This window comes from Pteropus alecto, unplaced genomic scaffold (assembly GCF_000325575.1).
Source record: "Pteropus alecto unplaced genomic scaffold, ASM32557v1 scaffold778, whole genome shotgun sequence".
In the NCBI taxonomy this organism is placed as follows: domain Eukaryota; kingdom Metazoa; phylum Chordata; class Mammalia; order Chiroptera; family Pteropodidae; genus Pteropus; species Pteropus alecto.
In genome coordinates this window covers 542097-567314 of record NW_006441062.1, presented here as the reverse complement: position 1 = coordinate 567314, position 25218 = coordinate 542097, and the positions used below count along the sequence as shown (strand labels likewise).

At 37.5% G+C, this 25218-nt stretch overlaps 1 protein-coding gene across 1 annotated transcript in view; it reads right to left on the bottom strand.

Moving 5' to 3' along the window:
* The window catches only part of SLC2A13 (solute carrier family 2 member 13), a 305609-nt gene that overhangs the window by 4584 nt on the left and 275807 nt on the right, over positions 1 to 25218 (bottom strand). Inside the window, exons 8-9 of the mRNA XM_006918238.3 lie at positions 10557 to 10678; positions 10290 to 10442 (exon numbers count right to left, since the gene is read on the bottom strand). Of these exons, the coding sequence (XP_006918300.1) occupies positions 10290 to 10442; positions 10557 to 10678 (275 nt within the window). The remainder of the gene's footprint in view (positions 1 to 10289; positions 10443 to 10556; positions 10679 to 25218) is intronic.

The window sequence follows — 25218 nt, the reverse complement described above, 5'->3', positions numbered from 1 at the left end:
TTTCACTTACAGTTAATATATAATACTATATACAAATATATAATACACAATAAAAAAACAATTATATAGGTTTCAGGTGTGCAATGCAGTGATTAGACATTATATAACTTACAAAGTGATCACTCTGATAAGTCTAGTGGCATCTGATACCATACAGTTATTACAGTATTATTGACTGTATTCCCTATGCTGTACTTTACATCACCATGACTATTTTTATAATTGGAAATCTATACTTTTTAAAGAAAATTTAATTTTTATTTTTCAATTACAGTTGATAGTCAATATTTTGTTAGTTTCAGGTGTACAGCATGATGGTTAGAAATTTATATAATTTACAAAGTGATCTCTTTGATAAATTGGTATTCACCAGGAATAATACATAGTTATTACAGTATTATTGACCATATTCCCTATGCCGCACTTTACATCTCTGTGACTATTTTTATAACTGGCAATTTATACTTCTTAATACCTTTCATCTTGTTCAGCCATCCTTGCAAACCCCTTCCCATCTGGCAAGCATCAATTTGTTCATTGTATCTGTGAGTTTGTTTTGTTCATCTTTTAGATTGCACATATAAGTGTGCGTGTCTTTCTCTGACTATCCAAGTTATCACAAGTGGTAAGATTACATTCTTATTCACGGCCAAGTAATATATATATATATATTGTATATATGTATCACATCTTCTTTATCCATTCATTTGTCAATGTATATTTAGGCAGCTTCCATATCTTGACTGTTGCAAATAATGCTGCAGTGAACATAGGGGTGCATGTATCTTTTAGAATTAAGTGTGGATTTCTTTGGATAAATAGAAGTGGAATTGCTGGGTCATATTGTAGTTCTATTTTAAATTTTATGTGGAACTCCCATACTGTTTTCCACAGTGGCTATACCAGTTTACATTCTCATCAGCAGTACACAGGGTTCCCTTTTTTTGTTGTTTGTGGATTGATGATAGCCATTCTGACAGGTGTGAGGTGATATTTCTTTGTGGTTTTAATTTGCATTTTCCTGGTAAGTAATGATGAGCATTTTCTCATGTCTATTGGCCATCTGTATATCCTCTTTGGAGAAATGTCTGTTCAGGTCCTATGGCCATTTTTTAATGGGACCATTTGTTTTTTTTTGGTGTTAAGGTGTATGAATTCCTTATATATTTTGGATGTTAATCCCTTATTGGATGTATCTTCTCCCATTTGGTAGGTTGTATTTTGCCATTTGCTGTTGCTTGTGCTGAGCTTGAAGGAGTTTGGGAGAGGCTATGCTAGCATTGAGGCTGGCTGCCACTAGTTCTAGATTTGGAGCACTTTGTGAGCTGAAGCCACCTGGCACTTGTAATGGACTTTTGGCTGCTTAATTGAAGCTGTATTTCAAGCTAAGACTGGCCACCACTACACCAGGCTTGGGGTCACCAGGTCGGAGTTACAGTGCAAGCTGAGACTGGTTTCCACTCCTGCTGGGCTTGAGACCGTTTAGCAAGAGGTACAGGGCACACTGAGGCTGCTGCTACTTGCTTTGGGTTTGTGGATCTTTAAGACATTTTAGGAAAGTCTGTAGCATGAGCTGAGGCAGGCCACTTTTGTGGAAAATCCATAAAAGAGGTGCAGGCATTGGGTGGTGTCTTGGAATCACCAGGGTGGGGAGGAAAGTGTTAGCCAGGTTAATGGAGAGCTTAGATTTGGGGATCACATGCACCTATCAGTTGAGTAGAGGGAGGGCGCAGCAAAGGAACAGTGTCACGTTTCTCTGGCGTGAGCTGTCATGACCCCTGCCCTAAAGCTAGTAAATTTAATTCCTCACTCTGTGCCCCTGGAGCTTTTCGAGCTGCTGCATATGCCCTGAGCGAGTCTTTGTACAGGCCTATAAAGAGGAATGCCTGGATCTACAGCAGCTTTCCCTCTCGGACACAACTCCCACTGGTTATCACAGCCAGATGTTATGGCAACTCCTCTTTTTCACACTGGAGCATGGGGCTGGGGAGCCAGGAGGTGTCCTCTGCAGCTGAGATATTCCTCCTGATTATGAATCACCACACAGTGGGTGTGGGACCTGCCCATTTCACTTTTCTACCCCTCCTCCTAGTCGTGGCTTGGCTTTTCTTTATATCTTTAGTTATAGGACTCTGTGCAGCTAGTCTTCAGCTGGTTCTCCATGATGGTTTTTCTGTAATTCAGTTTTGATGCGGTCATGGAAGAATGTGAGTATCATGTTTACATACTCCGCCATCTTGACCAGAAGTCCAAAATAAAGCTTATTTTGTTTCTCTCTACTAGAATGTAAAGTCTATGAGGTTAGAGAATTTTGTTTTACTATAAGACTATGCATGTCAGTGCAGGAAAACCACAAAGACAAAAATATTCCCTGGTTGTGTTTTCTAAGTGTCAATACAGCGAGCCTAGATGGATGAGATAGAGTTATGTAACTTGTTGTTCTCTACATAGTTATGAGATCACTTTTCCTTTATAATCTAATTCCCAGTTTAAAAATAAGAACCTATGCTTTCACTTTTGATGGTGAACAACTATAATGGGGTCTTTGACCCATTTTTAGGCCTTTAGACCATCCTGTATATGAGATGGGGGAAGGAAGATGACAGTGACAAACTAATGGGATAAATGGCTGGAGAAACGATATCAGATTGGGAGTTGGAAGTTTTGGATTCAAGTCTTGCTATGTGACTTCTGGATCATCATTTAAGTAAAATGAAATTGCTTCTCAGCTCCAAAGTAGGTTTAGGATTTTAGGTTTATAATTCTATAAATTTTACAGCCCAAATCAAGAAGAGATTTGGGGAGATGATTGTGAGATGCTTGAGAGGGAGACCCGATCTCTGTTGCAGTAGCAAATGGTTTCTTCAAGGGTAGGGTCTATGGCTTGTCTTTGGGTTCCCTAGAATACAGTGCCTGACACATTAGGAGGTCTATAGAATGAATGGTCTCTTGTTTAGTAATAGAATACATCAGTAGCAGATCTGAAATAAAGGGCTATACTAGATAACCTAAAGGCATATTTGAAAGTCAGACTTTAAGCTGAATAGCACAGCAGTTAAAGCAATGAATAATATTTCTCAGTTTTATTGAATTATTACAGAATGGGAAAGACATTATTAAAGACATGCCTATAAGTAACCATTTCAGGAATATATAAGACACATTTCTTGGGAAGGCTCAAGGAAAACTGCAGAGAAAAACTGCTGGATTGGCCACCCGAAAGAATCTGCTCTGTGGATTAAGGTGCTGTGAAATCACAGGAGGAAAACAGATAAATTATTTAATAGAAAAAATCTGAAAGGGCTGTGACTAAGTTAGTTAGAGTCAGTTATCATATGACCTATAACTCTTAAGGGGCTGGACTTATTATATAAGTCAAATTCTCTTTAATAAAAATTACATCTATATTTACAAATATAGGGCTCCTTTTTTAAGTTTTAGTTTGGTTCACATTATATACTACAAGCTTATATATTTTTATGTCTGATACTTGGTAAATAACCAAAAAATAATACTAGGTCATCTGGAACGCATGAGTATTAGTGAGAGGAAGGCACCATGGCCCTGTAGAGAGTGTGGGTCTGAAAGTCACAAAGCAACCCAGGCTAAATTCGTGGGCAGTTTCTTAAATTCTCTTGACCTTAGTTTCCTAATCTGCCTAATAGGAAAAATAATTCCTGCCTTGCCAAACTGCAAAGAACAGAAATAATGAGGCAGGTCCAAGATGGCAGTATAGGTGGACTCTGAGTTCAACTGCTCACAAGAATACATTGAACATATATCTATAATTAGAGTAAATCCCCCTGAGAAACGACTGTAAGCCCATTAAACAGCTACTACACAGGAGAGAGGGGCTGCACAGAGAAGGTTGGAGAACTCCAAGAGCTCTCCTGGAGCTAAGGGAACAACCCAGACAGGAGGAACTGGTGAGAATCTATTTCCCTGAATATAGTGGGTGGGAGCTTCATCTAGGTTGTCTGGCTGACCTTGCCGGGTGCTTTATCCTATTTCCAGCCACCTCTCCTAGAAGACCAGCAGAAACAGGAGGGTGCCAGAGAGTGCATACAAGGGGCCCTTCTTCCCAGCGATCAGTCCAACAGGGTGCTGGTTTGCACACCCACTGGGCTGCAAGCAAGCAGGATTCCCCTGCCTGGAGAGAATACGAAGCTAGCAAAACACCGTGGTACTTGCCTGTAGGGCCACCTTGTCCAGAGAAAGTGTGCTGCTACTGTGTGCGCATGTGGGACCCCCCCTCCTGGAGAGAGTGTGGAGATAGAGTAGGGTTTGGGCCACTCTCCCTCCAGACAACTGAAGCAACAGGGCACACAGGCAGGGCTGCCCAGGTAGAGTGAGGCTGAGTGTACAAGGAGCTGCACTGCTTGGAGAGGAAGCAGAACTAGTAAAGTACAGCTGTGCATGCAGGCCTGTCCCAGACAGAGAAGGGACTGAGCAGGTGAGACACAAACATTTAAAGCAGTCTTACTCTGACCCTCCCTCTGATCACAAGGACACTTAAAGCAAAAAGATACCAAGCAGCCCTGTTTACATCAGGTGAACCCACTTCTTGAGACCAGCACCGTATACACCTGCTCCAACTATAGTCAACCTGCTAAAACTATTCAACACAGTCTACTCAGACATCTTTCAAGACTAGGAGAGAGAACTGTTCTAACTGCTAGGAACAAACAGGGAGACAAAAGAATGTGCCCCAAATGAAGAAACAAGAAAAATGTCCAGAGACAAACCCTAATGAAATGGAGATAATTTGCCTGATAAAAAATTCAAAGAAATAGTCATAAGGATGCTCAACAGATTTGAGAATAGCTGAAATGAAGAATACATTGGAAGGAACTGACTGCAGATTAGTTAATACAGAATAGATTAGCAACCTGGAAGAAATGAAAAATTAAAAAAATGATAGTATAAGAAATCTCTGGGATAACATCAAGTGCCCTAAGACTGACATTATAGTAATTGCAGAAGGAGAAGCGGAAAGGGGCAGAGCGCATATTTGAAGAAATTATCTCTGAAAACCTTCCAGGTCCAAGAAGCACAGACAGTTCCAAACAAGATGAACCCTAAGAGACCTGCACAAAGACATACTGTAATTAAAATGGCAAAAGTTAAGGTTAAAGAGACAATCTTAAAGGCATCAAGAATTATAAAACAATTCACATATGAGGAAACTGCATTAGGTTATCAGCTGATTTCTTAGAAGCAACTTTATAGGCCAGAAGGGAGAGATTTAACCCATTTCCCGTTTGCCCCAAGAATACTCGCTGCCAGGGGCTGCAGTATTTACCCTGATATAACTCGCAAATTACAGTCCTAACCTTACTCCTAAAGTTTGCCACAAAATATCTCACTTTTATTATTATTTTGGCATCGCTCTAGTATAGCAATAGTGTTTGGGAACAAATGACATTCAATTTATAGCATTTTGTTTTTAGTACTGGTATTTCCATTTACAAAGTGTAATTCTTGATTGCTCAAAGTGCTGGATCCTAGAAAATGTAGCGTTCTTACATGCGATGTTAACATCGTTATCCAATAGTTATTAGCCGAAGATTTATTTGATGAATCTAATTTATGTATACATTTCTGTTACATTAGGATTAGAGACAAGTTCTGTTTAGAAATAATTCCAAAGACAGTTTTGTATTTATTTTCAAATTGAAAACCAGTCAGATTTGCTTCAGCCTCAAAGAATGTGTTTATGTAAAATGAACCCTGGCAGCAAGCTGCACTTTTTTTTTCTAAACAGAAAATGGATTAAAACAATCTGCAACTTAGAATACTTCATCCAGCAATATTATCATTTAACATTGGAGAGAGGTAGAGTCCCACACAAGCAAAAACTAAAGGAGTTCACAACCACTAAACTGGCCTTACGAGAAATGTTAAAGGCCATAACTAGAAATAATAAGGGAAAAAAAAAATCTCACTTTTAAAGGCAAATACACAATAATTACAGTGAATCATTCACTTAAAAAGCTAATATGAAAGTTAAAAGACAATAGTAGCAAAACTAACTTAAAGAAATAATCAGGGTATACACAAAACATATAAAACCTGATGTTAAAAACAAAGAAGGGGGGAGTAAAATGTACTTTTAGAATGTGATTAAACTTTTTTTTTTTTTTTGGTGGAGTGTTGAATTTTTTTATATCCATAAAATATTCTTGAGCTTATTTCTGACATGTGCTTATGTTACTTGGAGATAGTTTTATCCTTTCAGGAATATTTTTCCATGTTTATTAGGCAGGACCTGAGCAGCACTGACTTAGGGCTAATTTCCCCCTATTACCAAGGCATGATCTTTCTGAGTAATCTGTCAAATGTCCTATAAATTATGAAGGTTTTTGGCTGACTGGGTGAGAATGGGCAACATTTCCAGCCCTGTGCAAAATAGACTATTAAAGATGGATAAGCATGAATGGTAACCACAAACCAAAAAATAAAAAAATGAGAAAGGAATCCAATCAAATCTCTAAAGACCAGCAAATCAAAGATCGAGAAGGAACAGTAAAGAACAAAAACCAAAAACAGTGAACATGGCAATAAGCACATACCTATCAATAATTAACTCTAAATGTCAGTGGACTAAATTGCTGCGATCAAGACAGGGTGGCAGAATGGATTAAAAAAAGAAACAACCATGACCCATCTATATGCTGCTTACAAGAGACTTTAGATTGAAAGACACATGGACTGAAAGTGAAGGGATGGAAAAAAGATATTCCATGCAGATAGAAAGCGGTGGTAGCAATATGCATATCAGACAAAATAGACTTCAAAACAAAGAATGTAAAGAGACAAAAAAGGACATTACATAATGACAAAAGGGTCAATACAAGAAGAGGTAATAATAATTGTAAATATCTACATACTCAACATAGATGCAAATATTAATGGACATAAAGGCAGAAATTAACAGTAATAGTTAATACTTATCTTAATAGATCATCCAGACAGAAAATTAGTAAGGAAATAATGGCCTTAAATGCCACATTAGACTAGTTTGACTTAATAGACATTTATAGAGCATTTCATCCAAGAACTATAGGTTACACGTTTTCCTCAAGTGTACAAGTAACATTTTACAAGATAGACTTCGTGTTAGGCCACAAAACAAGCCTCAAGAAAATTGAAATTAAGCATATTTTCCAACCACAATGGCACAAAACTAGAAATCAGTTATAAGAAAACTGGAAAATATGTGAAGAATAAAAAAATCCATCTAAACAATCAGTGGATCAAAGAGGAAATCAAAAGCTATCTTGACAAAATAAAAACAATTTATGTGATGCAGCAAAAGCAGTTAAGAGTTAAATTAATAACTATAAAGGCCTACCTCAAGAACCAGGAAAAAATCCCAAGTAAACAATCTAAATTTACAGCTAAACTATAAAAAGGAACAAACAAAACCTGAAGTAGAAGTAAACGATAAAGATCTGAACTGAAATAAACAAAATAGGAAAACAATAGAAATGATTAATGAAACTAAGAGCTGGTTCTTTGAAAGGATAAATAAAATTGATAAGCCTCTAACAAAACTCATCAAGCAGAACAGAACAAGATTAGTATACTAATAAATTGGGAATGTTTTCATCAAAAGGGTGATACTGACAAGCTAGCTCTGGGAAGATGTGGAAATTTTGAAGAAAAGGAGATAATCAGAGTTGTAGAGTTAAGAACAAATGGAATGTTCAGTGGGAGAGACAAAGGATGATGATAAAAGAATATATAAGTATATATGATAAAATATTTTAGATTAAACCAGGCTGCTAAACTCTATAACAAAGTAGACGGGCTTTATAAAATGAAATATTAAGGAGAGACATCTTTCACAATTTAAGAAGAGTGTCATGATTAGAAATAACTAATCCAAAATGTTGGTATAAATGCCTAGCGTTAATTAGATGGATTAGGAAGATTCTTAAAGGCCATATAGCTTCTTGCTTGTGACCCAGATTCCCAAAGTCAAATAATATCAAGGAAGTTCTATTAAAACACAGGATCCTTTAACAAAATCTGAGGAATCTAAACAGGCAAATATTAAAACCACCCACGTGGTCTTCACTGGTGAGACCTGTGGTCAACAAAGGTGTAGGAAAGCTGGAAGGGTTGTGATCTGCTCCATGTAATGGGCAAGTCAATTATGTAACTATTATTCCCTCTTGGAATGAAAATGAAAAAAATGTCTGTACCAAGTCTATAGATATTCATCAGCTTTAGTTTAAATGACTAAATATGGAGTCCTATATTAAATTTTGGATTAAAACAAATATTTAATTGAATTATACAAAATGAGGATTCAGAGACTGTGTTAAGTTGAATTTCAATTCCTCAACACAGGAACTTTGATATAATGCTCTCCAAGGGACCTATTTAGTCACATGTGCTATACATAAAATATAGTATACATTTTAATGATAATTTTTAGTAATAAACATTACTGAATGGGGTCCAAAGCAGACCTATCTTAAGCAGTATAGTTTAGGAAAGAATCAAAATTGAGGTTTTATGAAACGAAATAGATATGGATATTTCCAGAGAAATACATCATTTTTGTATATGTTCATTAAATCAGGACTATAAACACATTTTACATAAATCGGTAACATGTAGATCAAAATGTAGATCAAAGATGGAAAAACTAACCTAAACTGAAATATTGTCCCACTACTAGCCAGCAGTAGACCTCATGGACCAGTGCATTGACCTGATCGAGGCTTGCCTTAATGCAAAGCAAAATCTTCTCCTAACTGGATATTTTTGAAAGAAGCCTGGCTGTGCTCTTTTTAAAATTTACATCTGTTGCCTCATGTTTCTCTGGAAGCATAAATTCAAGAAAGAGGAGCTTTGCTGTCAAAATTCTTACCATGTAGATTTTTATTATTTGGTCTATGACTTTATATAAAAAATGCTTTCTCAGGATGTTACTCTATACTTAGGTCTTAAAATATTTAAGCGTTCTCAGGAATCAGCATATATGGGTAAATATTTATTGTGTTCATATTTATGGTATCAGGATGGTAAGTTTTACTTAGGTAAAAATTTTTAATTGCCAAATGGGATAAAGCTAAATATATATCCAGTTTAAAGTGCCAGTGCATTTACTTTCCAAGAAAATAAATATTTCTAAATGTTCTAACTGGTGATTGAGTGGGAGAAGAGTTTTATAAAGATAAAAGTAAATGCCAATTCAGCATGTTCAGAAGAGAGGAGGAATCAATTTTTATAATGTTTCCTCATATTAATCATTCATCTACAAAATTCGTCTATATATTTATTCCTTTGACAGACATTTTTGAATGTTTATCAAGTGAATAGGATGCTCTGGAAGGCACTGTAAACAAGGCCTAGTCTTGGCCTGAGCCAAAGGGAGCAGAGAGGGGTGGAAGTGAGAGAGGGGGCTGACAAATAAACCTGCTCTTGCAAAAAGAAATTATAAATGGCCAGAGCATGGGATGAAGTGAGGTGAGTGATGGGGGAAGAGGATCAGAGAATAGTCTAAGCAGTAGATATTCCATATAAACTACAAAGGCTTATGAGTAAATTAGAATGAAAACCTCATATTTCATCATTTAGAATCCAATCACAACTCATAAGAAATCCTCATTCTAAAAAGACAAACTCTTCATTTCAGTAAAAATGGACTTGGAGTTGCTTCCCAGCTTTTTCCTAACTTGGCCACTTCTCAATATTGTTTTCTTTGAGGTATAGTTCCCACATATTTTTCACTTGAACACTACTGTCATGTTTACAGTTCTGGCAGTGGTAAGTGCTGGTCTCAGCAGACACTTAAATGCACATGCCTTGGCTTGAACAGCATAGATGAAACTGTGGAAGGTATAACTCACAGTATGACATTTGGGGGACCCACTTTCAGTCTACTCTGATTCCTCTTTTGGATATGACTCCATCTCTGTCATGGGACATTTTCAAACATTAGCCCTAGACTCCCTGCCTACATCTTTCTACCATTCTGTTATATTCCTTCATTAAGCTAAAAGCCATGCTGTGAAGATTTCCAGCTGGGGAGATGTTTGGGTTGGGAGGGTTGGTGGGTGATAGCACAGAGGGACATAAAATAACGCTGCTTAGGAAGGAGAATTCCTTTTACCTTTTCCCATCTGCATCTCCAAGGACTCGGGACAAGGAAGCCACACAGAGAAATATAACAGCAAAAATACAACGACCTAGCCTTTCCATCACTAATGATAGCATATCTAAAAACATAGTAGGAGAAATAAAAATATAGTTGGAAAAAAATATTCTCTTACCGTAGTATGTAAGATACTCTGCTGTGTGTAAAAATGTCAGTGAAACCAGAACATTGAAAATCCAGTTTATTCCAGATGAACATGCATTTCCTGTACTTCTTGCCCAAAGGGGATATATTTCAGAATTCACAGTCCAAGGCATTGGTCCCATTCCTGAGAAATACAAATTAAAAATTTTGACAAAGCAGTATGTAAGGAACTTTAAAAAGAACAGCTTGTCTCCTCTAAAAAGAGACAACATAACAATAACAACAAAGCCTTGTTTACCAGGTGCGAAGAAAACAAGATATAAAATAAGGCCCAGAAGTGCAGTCCAGGAGTATGGTGTAGGGCAGAAATTGTAAGCCCAAAATACTTCTTCTGTTTTAAATTTGGTTTCATTTTCACACCTGAAAAATAATGCAATATAAACTTAGTGTTTTAGGATATAGTTGCAGAAATTCAATGAAATCATCTAGGATATATTTGGAAATTTCTTAACATCATTAAAAGGGTCCAAAATGTTTTTCTTGAAAAAAAAATTAAGATTTTAATATACAGTATTAGATAAAACTCATATAGAACTTTTAAGAGCTGAATATAATTCATGAGCAACACAAAGAAATACATTGTACATACAATTCAATTGCAAAAAAACCCCAAATCTGATTAAAAATGGGCAGAGGATCTGAATAGGCATTTTTCAAAAGACATATAGATGGCCAACAGGTACGGAAAGGTGATCAAAATCACTAATCATTAGAGAAATGCAAATCAAAACCATTTTAAAACTAATCTGCCTACATCCTCCCCACCCCCTACATGGACGTTGGAATGTACACAAGGCTTTGAGGTAATCACAAACTACCATTAATCCTTCCTCCACTGTTTAGCCCTTCCTCTGGGGCAAGGCACCCTCAATGTTTAACTTGCTCTGGTCCCAGAGACCCTGGTATCTGGTCTCTTCGTTCCCCTCCCTCACTCCTGTGTTCCTTTTGGAATACGTAGGTCCATTTCTTAGAGGGGCATAAAACAAATGGTTTGGGAAGGGGGGAGGTGAATGGTGTGGGGATTCATTTTCTGTCTTGCTGCCACCTAAGACTGTTTCCAAGAGTAAATTCCCTATTAAAACTCTAAACCGACAAGCTGGAATTGTCTTTTTTTTTTTTTTTTGTGGCCACTAGGCTCCTTTGGCTTTAGGGGGCTTGCTTTGCATACAGGGCCTTTTCATGAAACAATAAAAAAGATCAAGTGTTGGTGAGGATGTGGAGAAAAGGGAGCCCCTGTGAACTGTTGATGGGAATGTAAATTGGTTTAGCTACTATGGAAAACAGAATTACCATATGATTCAGCAATTCTACTGCCGACTATTTATCTAAAGAAAACACTAACTCAAAAAGATATCTGCACCCCCATGTTCACTGCAGCACTATTAAAAATAGCCAAGATGTGGAAGCAACCTAAGTGTCTATTGATGGATGAAGAAAATGTGACTCACTCACTCTCTTACACACGAATATTATCCAGCAATAAAAAGGAAATCTTGTCATTTATGATAACATGGATGGATCTTGAGGGCATTATGCTAAGTGGAATAAGTCCGCAGAAAAAGACAAATACCATTATAATCTTAATTATATGTGCAATTTTAAAACAACCAACAAGAAAAACTGAGCTCATAGATACAGAGAACAGACTGGTAGTTGCCAAGAATGATAGGTGGGTAACTAGGTCAAAAGGTACAAATTTCCATTTATAAAAGACATGTCATGGAGATGTAATATACAACATGGAGGTTACTGTTAACAAATACCATACTGCATCTTTGAAAGTTGATAAGCAAATAGATCATAAAAGTTCTCATCACAAGAAAAAAAAAATGTAAGTATGGTGACAGATATTAACTAGACTTAATATGGTGATCATTTTGCAATATACAGATACCAAATCCTGTTGTATACTTGAAACTAATGTTATATATAAATTATACTCAATAAAAAATAAAAAGAAATACATTGTCTCTCATACCCATTTCATATAAGTCAGACATGATTTCCAGTTTGTCCTTGAAAGCTACAGGAACGCTTTAAGACCACTGAGAGTCATTGTGTTATGGTAGACTTTAGATTTTGCAGTCAGGACAAGGTTCAAGTCCTAGAACCAGATTGATTGATTGATTGATTGATTGATTTATTAACTTGTAAAATGGGGATAATGCTCTACAGATAATTTTAAGAATTGGAAGGGTCACCTATAAAGGGGTGATAGGATAGATGAGGGGAGGGAACAATTCTTATATCTGATTCCAACTGACCCTTTCCCTTCCTGCTATGCATCCTTGCTTGCTTCTCTGTCAGTCACTGCCTACTGATTTTGCCTCATAGTTACATGGTGAAGCAGTTTCCTATGGTCTTAGATTGATTCTTAAGTTTAACTTCAACTCTTGACCTTAATTGAAATCTGAATTGCATCTGAAGGCCCAGTTGGCCTCGAAAACATTTTTATCCCCTATTGTCATGTTTAGACCTCTATTTTTGAATCTTGACATCCAAGCCCTATCCTTGTTACTGTACGGCCTCCTTCATAACACTCCACTCGTCCTGGGAAGATTTGGGTGTCTGGTCAGTCATCTTTTCCACCCCCTCTCATTCATTTAACATCTGGCCCATCTAATACTTTGGCTTCATAGTTCCTTATTTAACCTCTGAAATGGCAGAGAGGGCACTTGATATAATTTGCTTGATCTGGAACTATTTTACTTAAAGGTTTTAAATTTAGAGTATTCCTTTTCTGATTGCAAGCACTTTATTTCTTCAGTTCTGATAACTTGCTCCACACCCAAATCACAATCTTTAGATTCTGACTCAGTGTTCATTCATGTCATCACTCAGCTTAGACCATGCCAATATTGTCTTTTGTGGCCTCTGGAATCCAACTTTTCTTTCCTCCAGGCTTGTCTGCCATTCTCGCCACTTCAGTTCCCAACCCTGTGCAGCATCAGCAACTTCCTTCAATAACCACTTTTCAGAAGTTGGGCAAAATTATGAAACCATGCTGCTGGGTTCTATTAAATGTTCATGTTCTCAGTTGGGTCCCTGGTTATGCTTATTTATTTTTATTTATTTTTTAATTTTTAATTAAGTTTATTGGGGTGATATTGGTTAATACAATTATATAATTTTCAGGTGTACATTATCATTTGACATCTGTATATTCTATTGTGTGTTTACCACTCAAAGTCCAGTTTCCTTCAGTTACCATATATTTGGTCTCCTTTACCCACTTCACCCTCCCCCTAAACCCTATATTTGACCTCCTTTATCCCATCTACCTTCCCCCTCTCCCCCCATCCCACTAGTAACCACTAGTCTGTAGTCCTCTGGTTGCTTTTTTATTTTTATCCTTTGTTGTCTTCTCTACTGAATTTTCTATTACTTCAGAGTAGGCATTCAATAAACTTTGGTCAACTGTTGCCTCAATTAATTAAAATATTTTTTACTATCCTCCAGTCCTGAAATCTTTGCCTCTGCTTTTTAGGTACTAAGAACTTGCCTCCATGTTTAAGAAAATTGAGAACTTTCCATTTGAATGCCCTAATTTTTTTTTACTGAACTTCTACCTTTCTGTATTTTCTTTCAGGTTCTCCTCCTACCTCCAATGGTAACATGTCTCTTGCCCTTTCTAAATACTGCCCTTCCTATTAGTGGTCCTTCATCTTGGTCTCCTTTTGTCTTCTCTGGGGTCATATGCCAACAGTAGTCTATTTTCTTTTTGCCATCTTTAGTTTCTTCCCACTTGAGCCTTCCTTTCTGATTACAACACACACATACACACAATTGCTCCTGTTCAAATAGTTAGCTCTCTCATATTACTATTACTAGCTCATCCAGAATCACAGAGAAGTTTGCACTAGTGAACTTGACATTCTTACTACCCATGCTTTACTTCACAGCCTAGCTCCCCGCCGCCTCTAGCTGCCAGCTGACTCTTAACTCAGGCTGTTTTCCTGTATCTGCTCATCTAAAAGTCAATGATATGACCTCCAAATTCATTTATTATGCCTTAATTCTGAGTTATTCTGTGGTGGATGAAATTACTAACAACCCTTCCTTCTCTTTCCCCTTTGCTTTTATATCTATATCTCAATCTTATCTCTTTGACATATATGTCTTCACTGCTTTTTTAAAAACCTCTTCCCTCAACCTTTAAATATAGGTGTTCTCTAAGGTTCTGTTTTGGGGCTTATACCTTCTCTCTCAATCATCTCATGCCATTTCAGGGCTTTTTAATCTCCACATAGATGCTCCCTGATAGGTTATTCTAGCCTTGACCTTTTTCTCAAGCTCCATTATGGAATTTAGGTATCTGCTGAACATCCATATCTAGATATCCTGCTATGGTGTCAGACATACCAGGGGTACAATGGAATCCATTGTCCTCTCTAGTAGACAGAGAGATTATAGCTGTTCTAGATTCAGATTATGACTCTATCATTTATTGGCTATGGTTCATTCAAAAACTTATTTTATGCATCAGTAGAAAAATAGCTATAAAAAGTAACTACTCTTTGCACTTGTGGAAACTAGTTAGTGGGTACAGGTGTGGTCCTGTTTCCTGATCTATAAAATAGGGGAAAGGACTGGGAACATTAAATGTGATCATGCATGCTGAGTGCTTTGCACACTGCTTGGAATGTAGTGTATGCACAGTATTACTTTAAGAGTGCCACTAGGACATTTCTGTTTTAGTTAACATCATCATTCCCCAAGTTGAAATGGATTAAAATCTTGGAGTTATTTCCAACATTTTCTTATCCATCTGTCTTTAAATACTCTATACTTTTATAGAGTCCAAGTAAAGAAGAGTGGCTAAGACTGTGAGCGCTGGGACTGACATCTTACATTTGAAACTAGGTTGGGACACCCAGATTTGAAGCTAGGATGTATGTGATCTAGGCACTTAACTCTTCAATGCCTGTGTCTTCATCTGTGAAATAAGGATTTTCCCTGCACTTACCTCAGAGAGATATTTTGAGGCTTACATGAGATAATATATGCAAAGAACTTCACATAGTATTTGCAAGAAATCATATTTCCTAGACCTAATTTCTTGAGTCTTATTCTTCCTATTTGCATTAATACTAGCCTAATTCAGACTCTCGAGTGTTTATGTCATCAGTTATATCTGACTCTGTGATCTGTGTTTCCTTATGGTCATGGTCTTGTGCAGTCCTCTCCCTTGAGTGTGGGAGTGACCTGCGACTTGCTTCTAACCAACAGAATGTGGCCAAAATGATAGGACATATATGATTAAGTGCTGTTTAGATGAAATCTCTCATTTCCTTGCCAGCTTTGAAAAAGCAAGCTGCCAGGTTGTGGGGTCCCAGGGTTGGGATGCTCGTGGAAGGAAATGAGAAAAGTCTTTAGGACCTGAGGCTAGCCTTTGATGGAAAGACAGCAAGAACTGAAGTCTTGGGTTACTGAATTCTGCTAACAAAGGTTACTGAATTCTGCTAACAAAACCTGATCCTTCCCTACATGAGCCTCAGGTGAAATCACAGCCCTAGTCAATACTTTGATTGTAGCCTTGTGAGACTCTAAGCTGAAGACTTAGTTAAGCTATGCCTGGTCTCCTGACCCACAGAAATTGTGATATAATACTGTTATGCTGCAATAAAAAATAGTCTCCTAATTATGTTTTCTGTTTCTAGCATTCCTTCTTTAAAGTACTACCTCACCAAGTTGAGCTCTCTAGAGCATTGATTGCTCTTGCCACCTAGCTGCTCAAAAACCTTCATCCCCCTTATCCCAACTTCCCATGAGATGGGGCCTGTAAAATTTGGCTGCAGCCTACCTTATCCTATATTCCTGTCCAGATCCTTTTCTTCAACTAAACTGGACTACTTATTTTTTGAAACTATTTTCCAGACCCCGCATCTTCTACTCATGCTATTTCCTCTCTCACTCCTGATCACTACCCTCAAAATCTACTTCAGCCCTCAAGGCTAGTACTGATGCCACCCACTCACCTGTCTGAAATATTCTCTCCCTCCTCCCAATGTCTCTTCATTTTCCTCATATCACTGTCATATAGTGCTCTGTATTATCCTGTCTGAATATACTCTCTCTCTACTGGGCTATCATCCTAGGCAGCACAGCACAACGGTCAAGGGCACAGGGTCTAGAGACAAGCTACACGGTTTTATATCTTGGTTTGGCCACTTACCAGCTGTGTAACTTTACCTCTTTGTACCTTGGTTTTCTAATCCGTAAAATAAGTCCTTAATATACTTGTTACAAAGATTAAATATAGTGATAATTGCTCGGTACAAAGACAGCAATTTATTTGCCAAAAGAAAAATTGTTTTGTATCCACTCTTTTAAAAATCTCAACCTCTAGTCCATAATAGTACTCTCTATAGAAGTAAATGGTCATTGAAAGAATGAAGCTTTTATACTTGTATTTAACTGTGAGTAGAAACAGCATCAGAAATCCCGTGATCAATAATCCTTTACTTTCATTTCCCAACAGTCTTTTGAGTTATGAAGATCTTAAAATGAGAAGATAATAAAGAAGGGCGGTAGGAGAGGGAGAGAGAACAGTGAAGAAGAGGAAAGAGAGGAAGGGGGGAAGGGAGAGGGAAAGCAAGGGGAGGAAAGCAAAAGAGACAGGTAAGCTTCTGGGAAGAGAATGCTTACAAATCACTCACATTCACTGAAAAATTCTATTTACTATTTTTATTCATTATTACCAAAGTTCCCTGCATGATCTCTGGCTGCAACAATGGAAAGTGGCACATTTTCAGGTAGAGTCTACGCTTGCTGTGATGCAGCTTTTCACCATCTGGCCACATATGAACATTTTTATGCATAAAAGACCTAGTAACTTCTCATCTTCGTGCTGATTTTAAAAGCACTGCAGGGACTGGTTTGAGAGAGTTACACATTTAGCAGTACGTAGACATCTAATGACTAAGAATGTGACATCATACCTGACCTTCAAAATATAAACGCTAGAAATCCCAACTAAAAAATGAAAATGTATATTCCAAATGTTATTGCAAAACACCTCATGTTTTCCTGGCTTAGTGACTACTGGTGGAAGAACATAATGCTCTGGAAAAAGAACAAAAATACTTTGACATCAGTGTGTGGGTTGGGATTAGAAAAAGTCATGCTCTCTGATGGGGCACCTTCTCACTACTTCCTGGAGCAAAAACAGAAAATGACTACAATGGTGGGAGCTGTTCAGAGGGTGCTGCAGTGCACCAAGTTGCAGAATTGTACGCAAGCAGGTGAGAGATGTCTCATTTTGCCAGAGAGAGAGAAGTAATCTTTACCAGCACAATGACGACCCAACACCTGATACTGCAGATCAAATAAAGGATCAGTTCCATGTTCCAGCCATGGAACCCACAGTGCTTCCTTTAATAACTCACCTAGAAATTAAAAGCTCTACTGGGAAGTGGAACAGTTCTCCCTTACCTACACAACGCCCACCCCAAAACCGGTTTATACATAGCGCTACTTCTGCCTATATTTTTTTTGTGTGTGTTACCTCTTCATCAGATGTCTAAAGAGTCTTAAACTAAAATAACGAAAAGAACTAAGTGGTGTGTCTGCTCTAAACAGTGAACCATTAGTAATTTATTCCTTATTTCTTGCACAGCACATGCTTTTCATATTGAACCTTTTATGATGAACTTAACTGCTTCATGTTCATATGGGGATGGGAGAAGTTACAATCCATATTTTTAACACAAAACTTCAAATTTTATCTAGTTCTGATCATTGAGAAACCTATAGAACTTTGTCTCCTTCCCAGAAGAGTCTATAAAAGAGCTAGGATTTTGGAGAAGGGAAGGGAGGGATTTACTACTGCTTGTGTGACACATCTACCATTCTATTGGGTTCACTGCACATAGTTTACTTGCCAGTTCACTACTGAGAAGTGTTAGTGACGCACGATTTCATCTCCAGTTTCTGATGCAGGCTTTTGAACAAGATCATTAAGGTGTCACCTCAAAAAAAAATGGATACTTCTAAGTGTTAACTCTAATAGTTGTTTATCTATAGAAATGTATGATCTGATTACACATGGTCTGAGAGTGGTGGAGGAGAGGTACCTAGAAAAAGACAAGAGTATCTCCCCAGAAAAGGAAACCTTAATTCTCCTCTGAGAAGATATGAAGAAACACAGTGCCAATCAATCAGAGGACTAGGATGATATAAATTTACAAGCAGTCCAAGCCATGAGATATTTCAACTTTTGGCCATCCCATCAAAGCAACCAGGAAAAGTTACTGTTATAAACTTGACTCAGTACTAAGACACGTTAATTTCTGTTCACTGGCATAATTCCTATATAATAATATAACACCAAATAAACTTTTGCCAAAGATGGTGACATAGCATTTAAACTCTAACATGTCTGTAGTTAAATTTTTAGAAAAGTATAGCTCTTTAGCTTGCAGTGCAGACCATGTTGCAGATCTTGGCCTTAGATGGTCTTCTATTATCTGGACATTTTCTCCTGCTTTTAGGTCTTACAATTTTCCTACAGAGGCCTATCACAAAAAGGCAAGTTGGAAAAAAAAACAAAAACAAAAAAACCAAAAAAAACCCCATAGATTTTCTGATAAGAAAACCTTTAGAATTATTGAGATAATGAAATCATAGACATGGGTAAATTTCCAAAACATTAGAAATTTGCAGCTAAAAGCCATTTTTAAAAGTGAATTAGTAAAGTTTTTTTTATATATCAGTTGCTGTCTGCTGTATCTAAACTATTTGCCAGTATGATGGCTAGCTTCAAACAGAAGAATACTAAAGTAAATTAAATACAGTTTACAATGGTACCAAAGTTATTTCTTTGCAACAGGTTATGATTGGCCCTCATGTGACCGCTGTGACAAGGATCTCGTGATAGTGAGTTATACCATCCCTCTCAAGTTCCAATTCAGAGATCTGAGGTTTTTCCACACTTAAGGGTTTGCTCTCCTCCTTTTTTTAACTCCCTTGCATTACTTGGGACCTTACTCTAGTGAGGATACAGTACCTGCCTGCCTTCTTCCTTCCCTGGGCTTCATAGGCCAGTACTTAGCACAACATTTTACATATAATCAACCTCAACAAATATTTGTTAAATAAAACAGTACAGATACTTTTAACACTTCCCATTAAGCTGATCTTCGGACATCTGACACCAATTTCTTCACTACATTGTAAGCATTAGAGGTGACATATTTGTCAAAAATTTTTTAAATTCTAAGAAATTTATTTCTACTTAATTAAAAAAGTTATTGCCTGTGGTAATAAGGAAAGACATGCTTCCTTACCATTAGCATTGCACGATCCATCTGTATCATCCCAAGCTTCAAGAATCTCAAGGCACACCAGTACTCTGATTTGATTTTCTTTCCATCATAAAAGTACTTACTTGCACAGTATCCCTCCTCGCTCATTTTTCTTTGCAGGTGCATGGGGATGAAGGTAGCTCATTTAATCACTGTAGGCTGTCTTGATGTAAACAATGGTATAATCTGTTTCTTGGGTGCTTTTCAATCCATTCTACAGCTGCCTCCCATCAAGAGTGAATCCTGTGGATTCTTTATGAAAGCTGTGCTCCCAATAAACATGTCCTCAAGTAGCTGTAAATCTTTACTCAGTTAAATTAACCAATATTTCTATAATGTGTTATCGCCTACAAAATACCTTACTATACATTAACTCATTAACTCATTTAATTTTCATAATCATTCAAAGAAAAAGCACATACACACACTGTCTTCCTTTTAACACATTTGAAGTGATTCTAATGCAATAAGATGGCAGTGTTAAGCAGGATTTAAATAACATATTCTAAAATATGGAGCCACATGACTGATATAGTCATGTCAGTAAGGAATTTAAAATGTTTCCCTAGAAGCTGCTTAGAGGATGAAAATACATATGGAATGTCTCAGCAATTGCTTAAAAAAAATTGTGCCATTAGTTATTGACATAGAATTTTGTAAATAATGAGATGGAAAGGCAGTTTCACATTTTGTCTCAAATTACTGCTAAAGTGGAAATGTAATAGCTTTATATATTAAACATTTTAACTACCATTGCCCCTGTGCCTTGGAAGTCAGCACAGTGGCTGGCACACAGTTAGGTCTCGATAAATATTTTTTAAATGAATAAGTCATTTTCACCACTTGACAATGTAACAAAACATTGCCTCATAATTCTAAAATTATTTTATTCCCAAAGCAACTTTAGGTAAGGAGAGAATGAATTAGAAGTGTAATGTGTCTTTTATTTTTCATATGAATTTTTATATATTTTGATAGTCTACAGCAATTATTTAATGAAGTTACATATATTTTAACTTGAAGTAGTTACTCCTTTGACTATTTCAACAAATGTTTGGTGTGTTCTACATATATGAATAAGTATTAGAATAGGAGAATATAAACATTCCATCATTCGATAATCATTTACTATAAGCTAAGTGCCAATTAAAAGTATTAGATACACAGCAAAAAAATTGGCAGGTGAGATGGGAGTTTTTATATTTTCCAACACACACACACAGAGCACAGAAGAGAGATTAGTGGAAATCTATGGTGCTTTTCTTCAATAGTCGATGGGATTTAGCACATATGCCTTATTTGTAGAGTTGTCTAGGAGATCTGCTCCAATGCCTGCCAGTGAGGAGTATTCTGAGCAAGTGAATAAGCAATGGACAATCTTAGATTATGGGTGTCTTGTGAACATATGACTGGGAATTACTCAGAGTCTGGGCACTGTCTTTGATCCTAGATGAACTTGTACTCTATGTTGTTAAGGTAACTATGGTTATGGAACTACACCTAGAAATAAAGCAAAGGTCTTAGGAGAGAAAGAAAAATCTTAGAAATAAAGCACATACTATAACTTGAGAGATTTGCTATGGTTTTATTATAAAGTAAAGGGGACACTCCTATTGAGAAAACCTTGTGTTTACTTAGAGTAGAAATTTTCTCAGAAGGATATCTGGGGCTCATGTCTCAACATTCCGCCCCTTAAAGGTAAGGGATCCTGAGGCACCTGAAATGCACCTTCTAAGCAGGCCTGGCAGAGAGAGAACACAAGGGATGCCCTCAGGGATGGTTAGATCAGTCTGGTTGTCCTAATCACAAATGAGGAAATTAGTTTCATAGCATTTTAAAAGTTGGGGACACTTTGGACAGAAGTTTCTGGGCTCAGTCTTGGTTAATGACTCATTCTTTGTACTATCTTTACCCTACGTGGAATGTGGGAGATAGCTCAAGGGGTTAAGTACTTTATCTAAATCCTGTCTCCTGTAGCAGGTACAAAAACTATTTTCCCTAGAAGAAAGTACTGATCAAATTTGAGATTTCAGAAAATGGCCTACTTTGAGCTCTTTTTTGGCCCAGCTTGCCTCTGTTCTTGGCATAGTGCCTATAATAGTCAGAATATTTTTATGTGAGTCAAGTCATAGCCATACTTAATTTTCTGTAAATGTTTTTTCTTAAAAAAATTGAAGTTGTGGCCCTGTAATGTAGCAGAATGATTTAATCAGCTTAGATGTTAAGGTAAACCTCTGATTGATATATCAGGAGTAACCCAATGTGGTTAAAAGCTACAGAAGAAATGGAGATGGATTTGGGTAAATGGCCAGTTTGGAACAGAGGTTAACAGCACAGAAACAGACCTAGGTTTGAATGGTGGCTCAACTACTTACTAGCGTCACCAATGACCTTAAGCAAATTATTTAACCTACCTGAGGCTTGCAGTCATCATTTAAAAATGCTTAGCATATAATGAGATTATGAAAAAACAAAAAACAAAAAAAACAACAGTAATTATTGGTATTAACAAAATGCATGTATTCTGCAGGCCTGGGCCCCAAAGACAAAAAAGAATATATATTTTTTCTTCTATAAAGTTCTTACAGTTTAATATTCCCTCTTGGATATGATGTGTTTCCTAAAAGAGAAGGAAATAACATCATCTGGGTTCCTAGGACATTATTTTCTTCCTTCAGCTCATTTTATTTATCCCAGTCACAATCTTTTTGGTAAACTTTTTGATAAGATTTTGATATACCTCCTTGGCTTTCTCTTTATGCAATCATGAATAAACCTATTCGTATTTCTATTCAGTAATGTAAGCACCATCTTTTACAATATTATGATACATTTTAGAATGAAATGAATAAATTGCAAAGGTAAGAGACAAGAGAAGGTGGCTCGTGAATAAATGAATCATGATGCAATGTGAGTGTAAATACTTAAGAAACTAATATTGTATGGTCAAGATGGCAGAGTAGGAAAAAATTGTGCTCACCTCTTCCTATGACCACATCAAAATTACAACTAAATTATAGAACAACTATCATGGAGAACCACCTGAAGACTAGCTGAACAGAATTCCTATAACTGAAGATATAAAGAATCGGCCAAGTTGAGACTGGTAGGAGGGGCAGATATGCTCTATAGGCAAGTCCCATACCCGCAGTATGTGAGTAAGAATTGGGAGTGATAGCGTGACTGTGGAAGTCCCCTTTGAGGAGGGTCTCCAACCCCACACTGGGCTCCCCAACACAAGGCATCAGTGTTGGGAAGAGGAGTCCCTGTAACATCTGTGAAAAACAGCAGGGATTATGTCTCAGAGAGACAAAGGGCTGTGGGAGACCAAAGATGCTGCAGGTCTTAAGGGCCCCGTGCACAGACTCACTTGCTCACAAACTCACTCACTCACTCTTAAGCACCAGTGCATGGGCAGCAGCTCGAAAAGAACCAGGAACATACAAGAACTAAACTGAAGAATTTCAGGATGAGGGATGGAGGAGTAGGGATAACTCTCTGGGGACAGAGTGCTGGCAGGTGCCCCTGCTCCTTTGATTAACTCAACTCCCATCCAGTTGGCATGGCGCAAGTGGGCACCAAATCTGAGATTTTTATTAAGCTGGCTAACACTGTTAACCCCACCCCGGTGAATCCCTGATACCCTACCCCACCCAACTTGTCTGCCCAGCCTGAACTTCTTTCCGGCTCCTCCACACACATGGTCTGCCTCAGCTCATGCAGCAGTATTTCTCAAAATCTCTCAAAGATCCACAGACTGCAAACAAGTAGCAGCCAACCTCTCTGTGCCTTGTAACACTTGCTAAGTGGCCCCAAGCCCAGCGTAAGTGGTGACTGGTCTCAAGTTGCATTGTAATTTCCATCAGGTGGCCCTAAGCCTGGTATAAGTGGTGACCAGTCTTGGCATGGAACATAGCTTCAACTAAGCAGCCACAAGCCTAGCACACATGGTGGCCAGCCTCATGTTGCCCAACAAGGATCCTTAAACCAGCACAAGTGGCAGCCAGCTTGGTTTGCATAGTAGCCTCTCCCAAGGGCCCCCAAGGAAAGCAGAGGCAGCAAACAAAATATGTAAGGAGCTCATACAAGTTAACAGCAAAAAAATCCCCCCAAACAATCCCATTAAAAAATAGGCAGAGGACCTGAACAGACATTTCTCCAAAGAGGACATATAGATATAACTATCTTCTATTTGTGAGGCTTCTTTTCTTTTTTTATGAATCAAAACTTTGAAATTTAAGTAGTCAAATATATAATTCCCTTTATGGTCTGGATTTTCTGTGATTGGTTAAAAAAATCTTCCACTTTCCTTGGGTCATAATGATATACAACTATATTGTCTATTAAAAGTTTTACAGTTTCCAATAAACATTCAGCTAAGCAGTGACATAACCCTCAAAACAAATGATCCCAGAACATTATCTTAGAACAGAAGCAGGACGAAACTTTAACCTCGAAGTTGAATCCATTCTAAAGACTTTTAACAGGCCTGTTAAAGTTGGCAGGTGTTAAACTTTGTCTGCCTTGTTCACACATTTTCTGCTTTGAACTTACACCAAATCCCTTGTTCTCTGGGTACTGAGAAACTAACCCACTCCCTCTAAATTCCTATTTTGAGTCAACAATTTCTAGAACAGGATGCAATGGCCCAAGACGACCAAATATCTCCTTTCTGCAAGAAAAACATCTCCTTTCTGCAAGACTGCAACACTAGCCTGACCAAAGCCCACCAACCCTGCAGCTGATACTCTGCTAGCTTTTGTATCTTCCTTCACGAATTCCTTCATTTTCAGAGAGAGACACTTCCATTGGATGTTCTCCCTGTTGCAACTGCTTGGTGTCGGGAGGATTACAAATTGGTACAGTCACTATGGAAAATAGTCTGGAGGCTCCTCAAAAAATTAAAAATAGATCTACCTTTTAACCCAGCAATTGCACTTGGGTATTTTTCAAAGAAAATCAAAACATAATTTGTAAAGATCCGTGTTCCCCTCTGTTCATTGTAGCACTATTTACAATAGCCAAGATATGGAAGCCACCTAAATGCCCATCTAAACATGACTGGATAAAGAAGTTAAGGTTCATATATACAATGGAATATTACTCAGCCATTAAAAAAATGAAATCCTACCATTTGCAATGACATGGATGGACCTACGGGTTATTATGTTGAGTGAAATAAGTCAGACAGAGAAAGATAAATACCATATGATTTCACTCATGTGGAATCTAAGGAACGAAAATAACAAACTAATCAAAAACAGACTCACTGATATAGAGGACAATCTGGTAATGGCCAGAGGGAAGAGGGTTTGGGAGACTGAGAGAAAGGGGTGAACGGTTAAAGAAGTACAAATTAGTAGTTGATAGATGGTCACAGGGATGGGGAGCATGGCATAGGGAATGCAGTCAACATTAATGTAATGGCTAGGTGGAGAGCCAGAGGAGAGAAAGAGTAATCGGCGATTGTTCCATAAACTATATAAATGTCTAATCAATGCACTGTATGCTTGAAACTAATAATAAAAAACAAACAAACATATTAATTGTGGTTATATTTGTTTAACAAATCCAATCTCTGAAAACTGCAGGGCC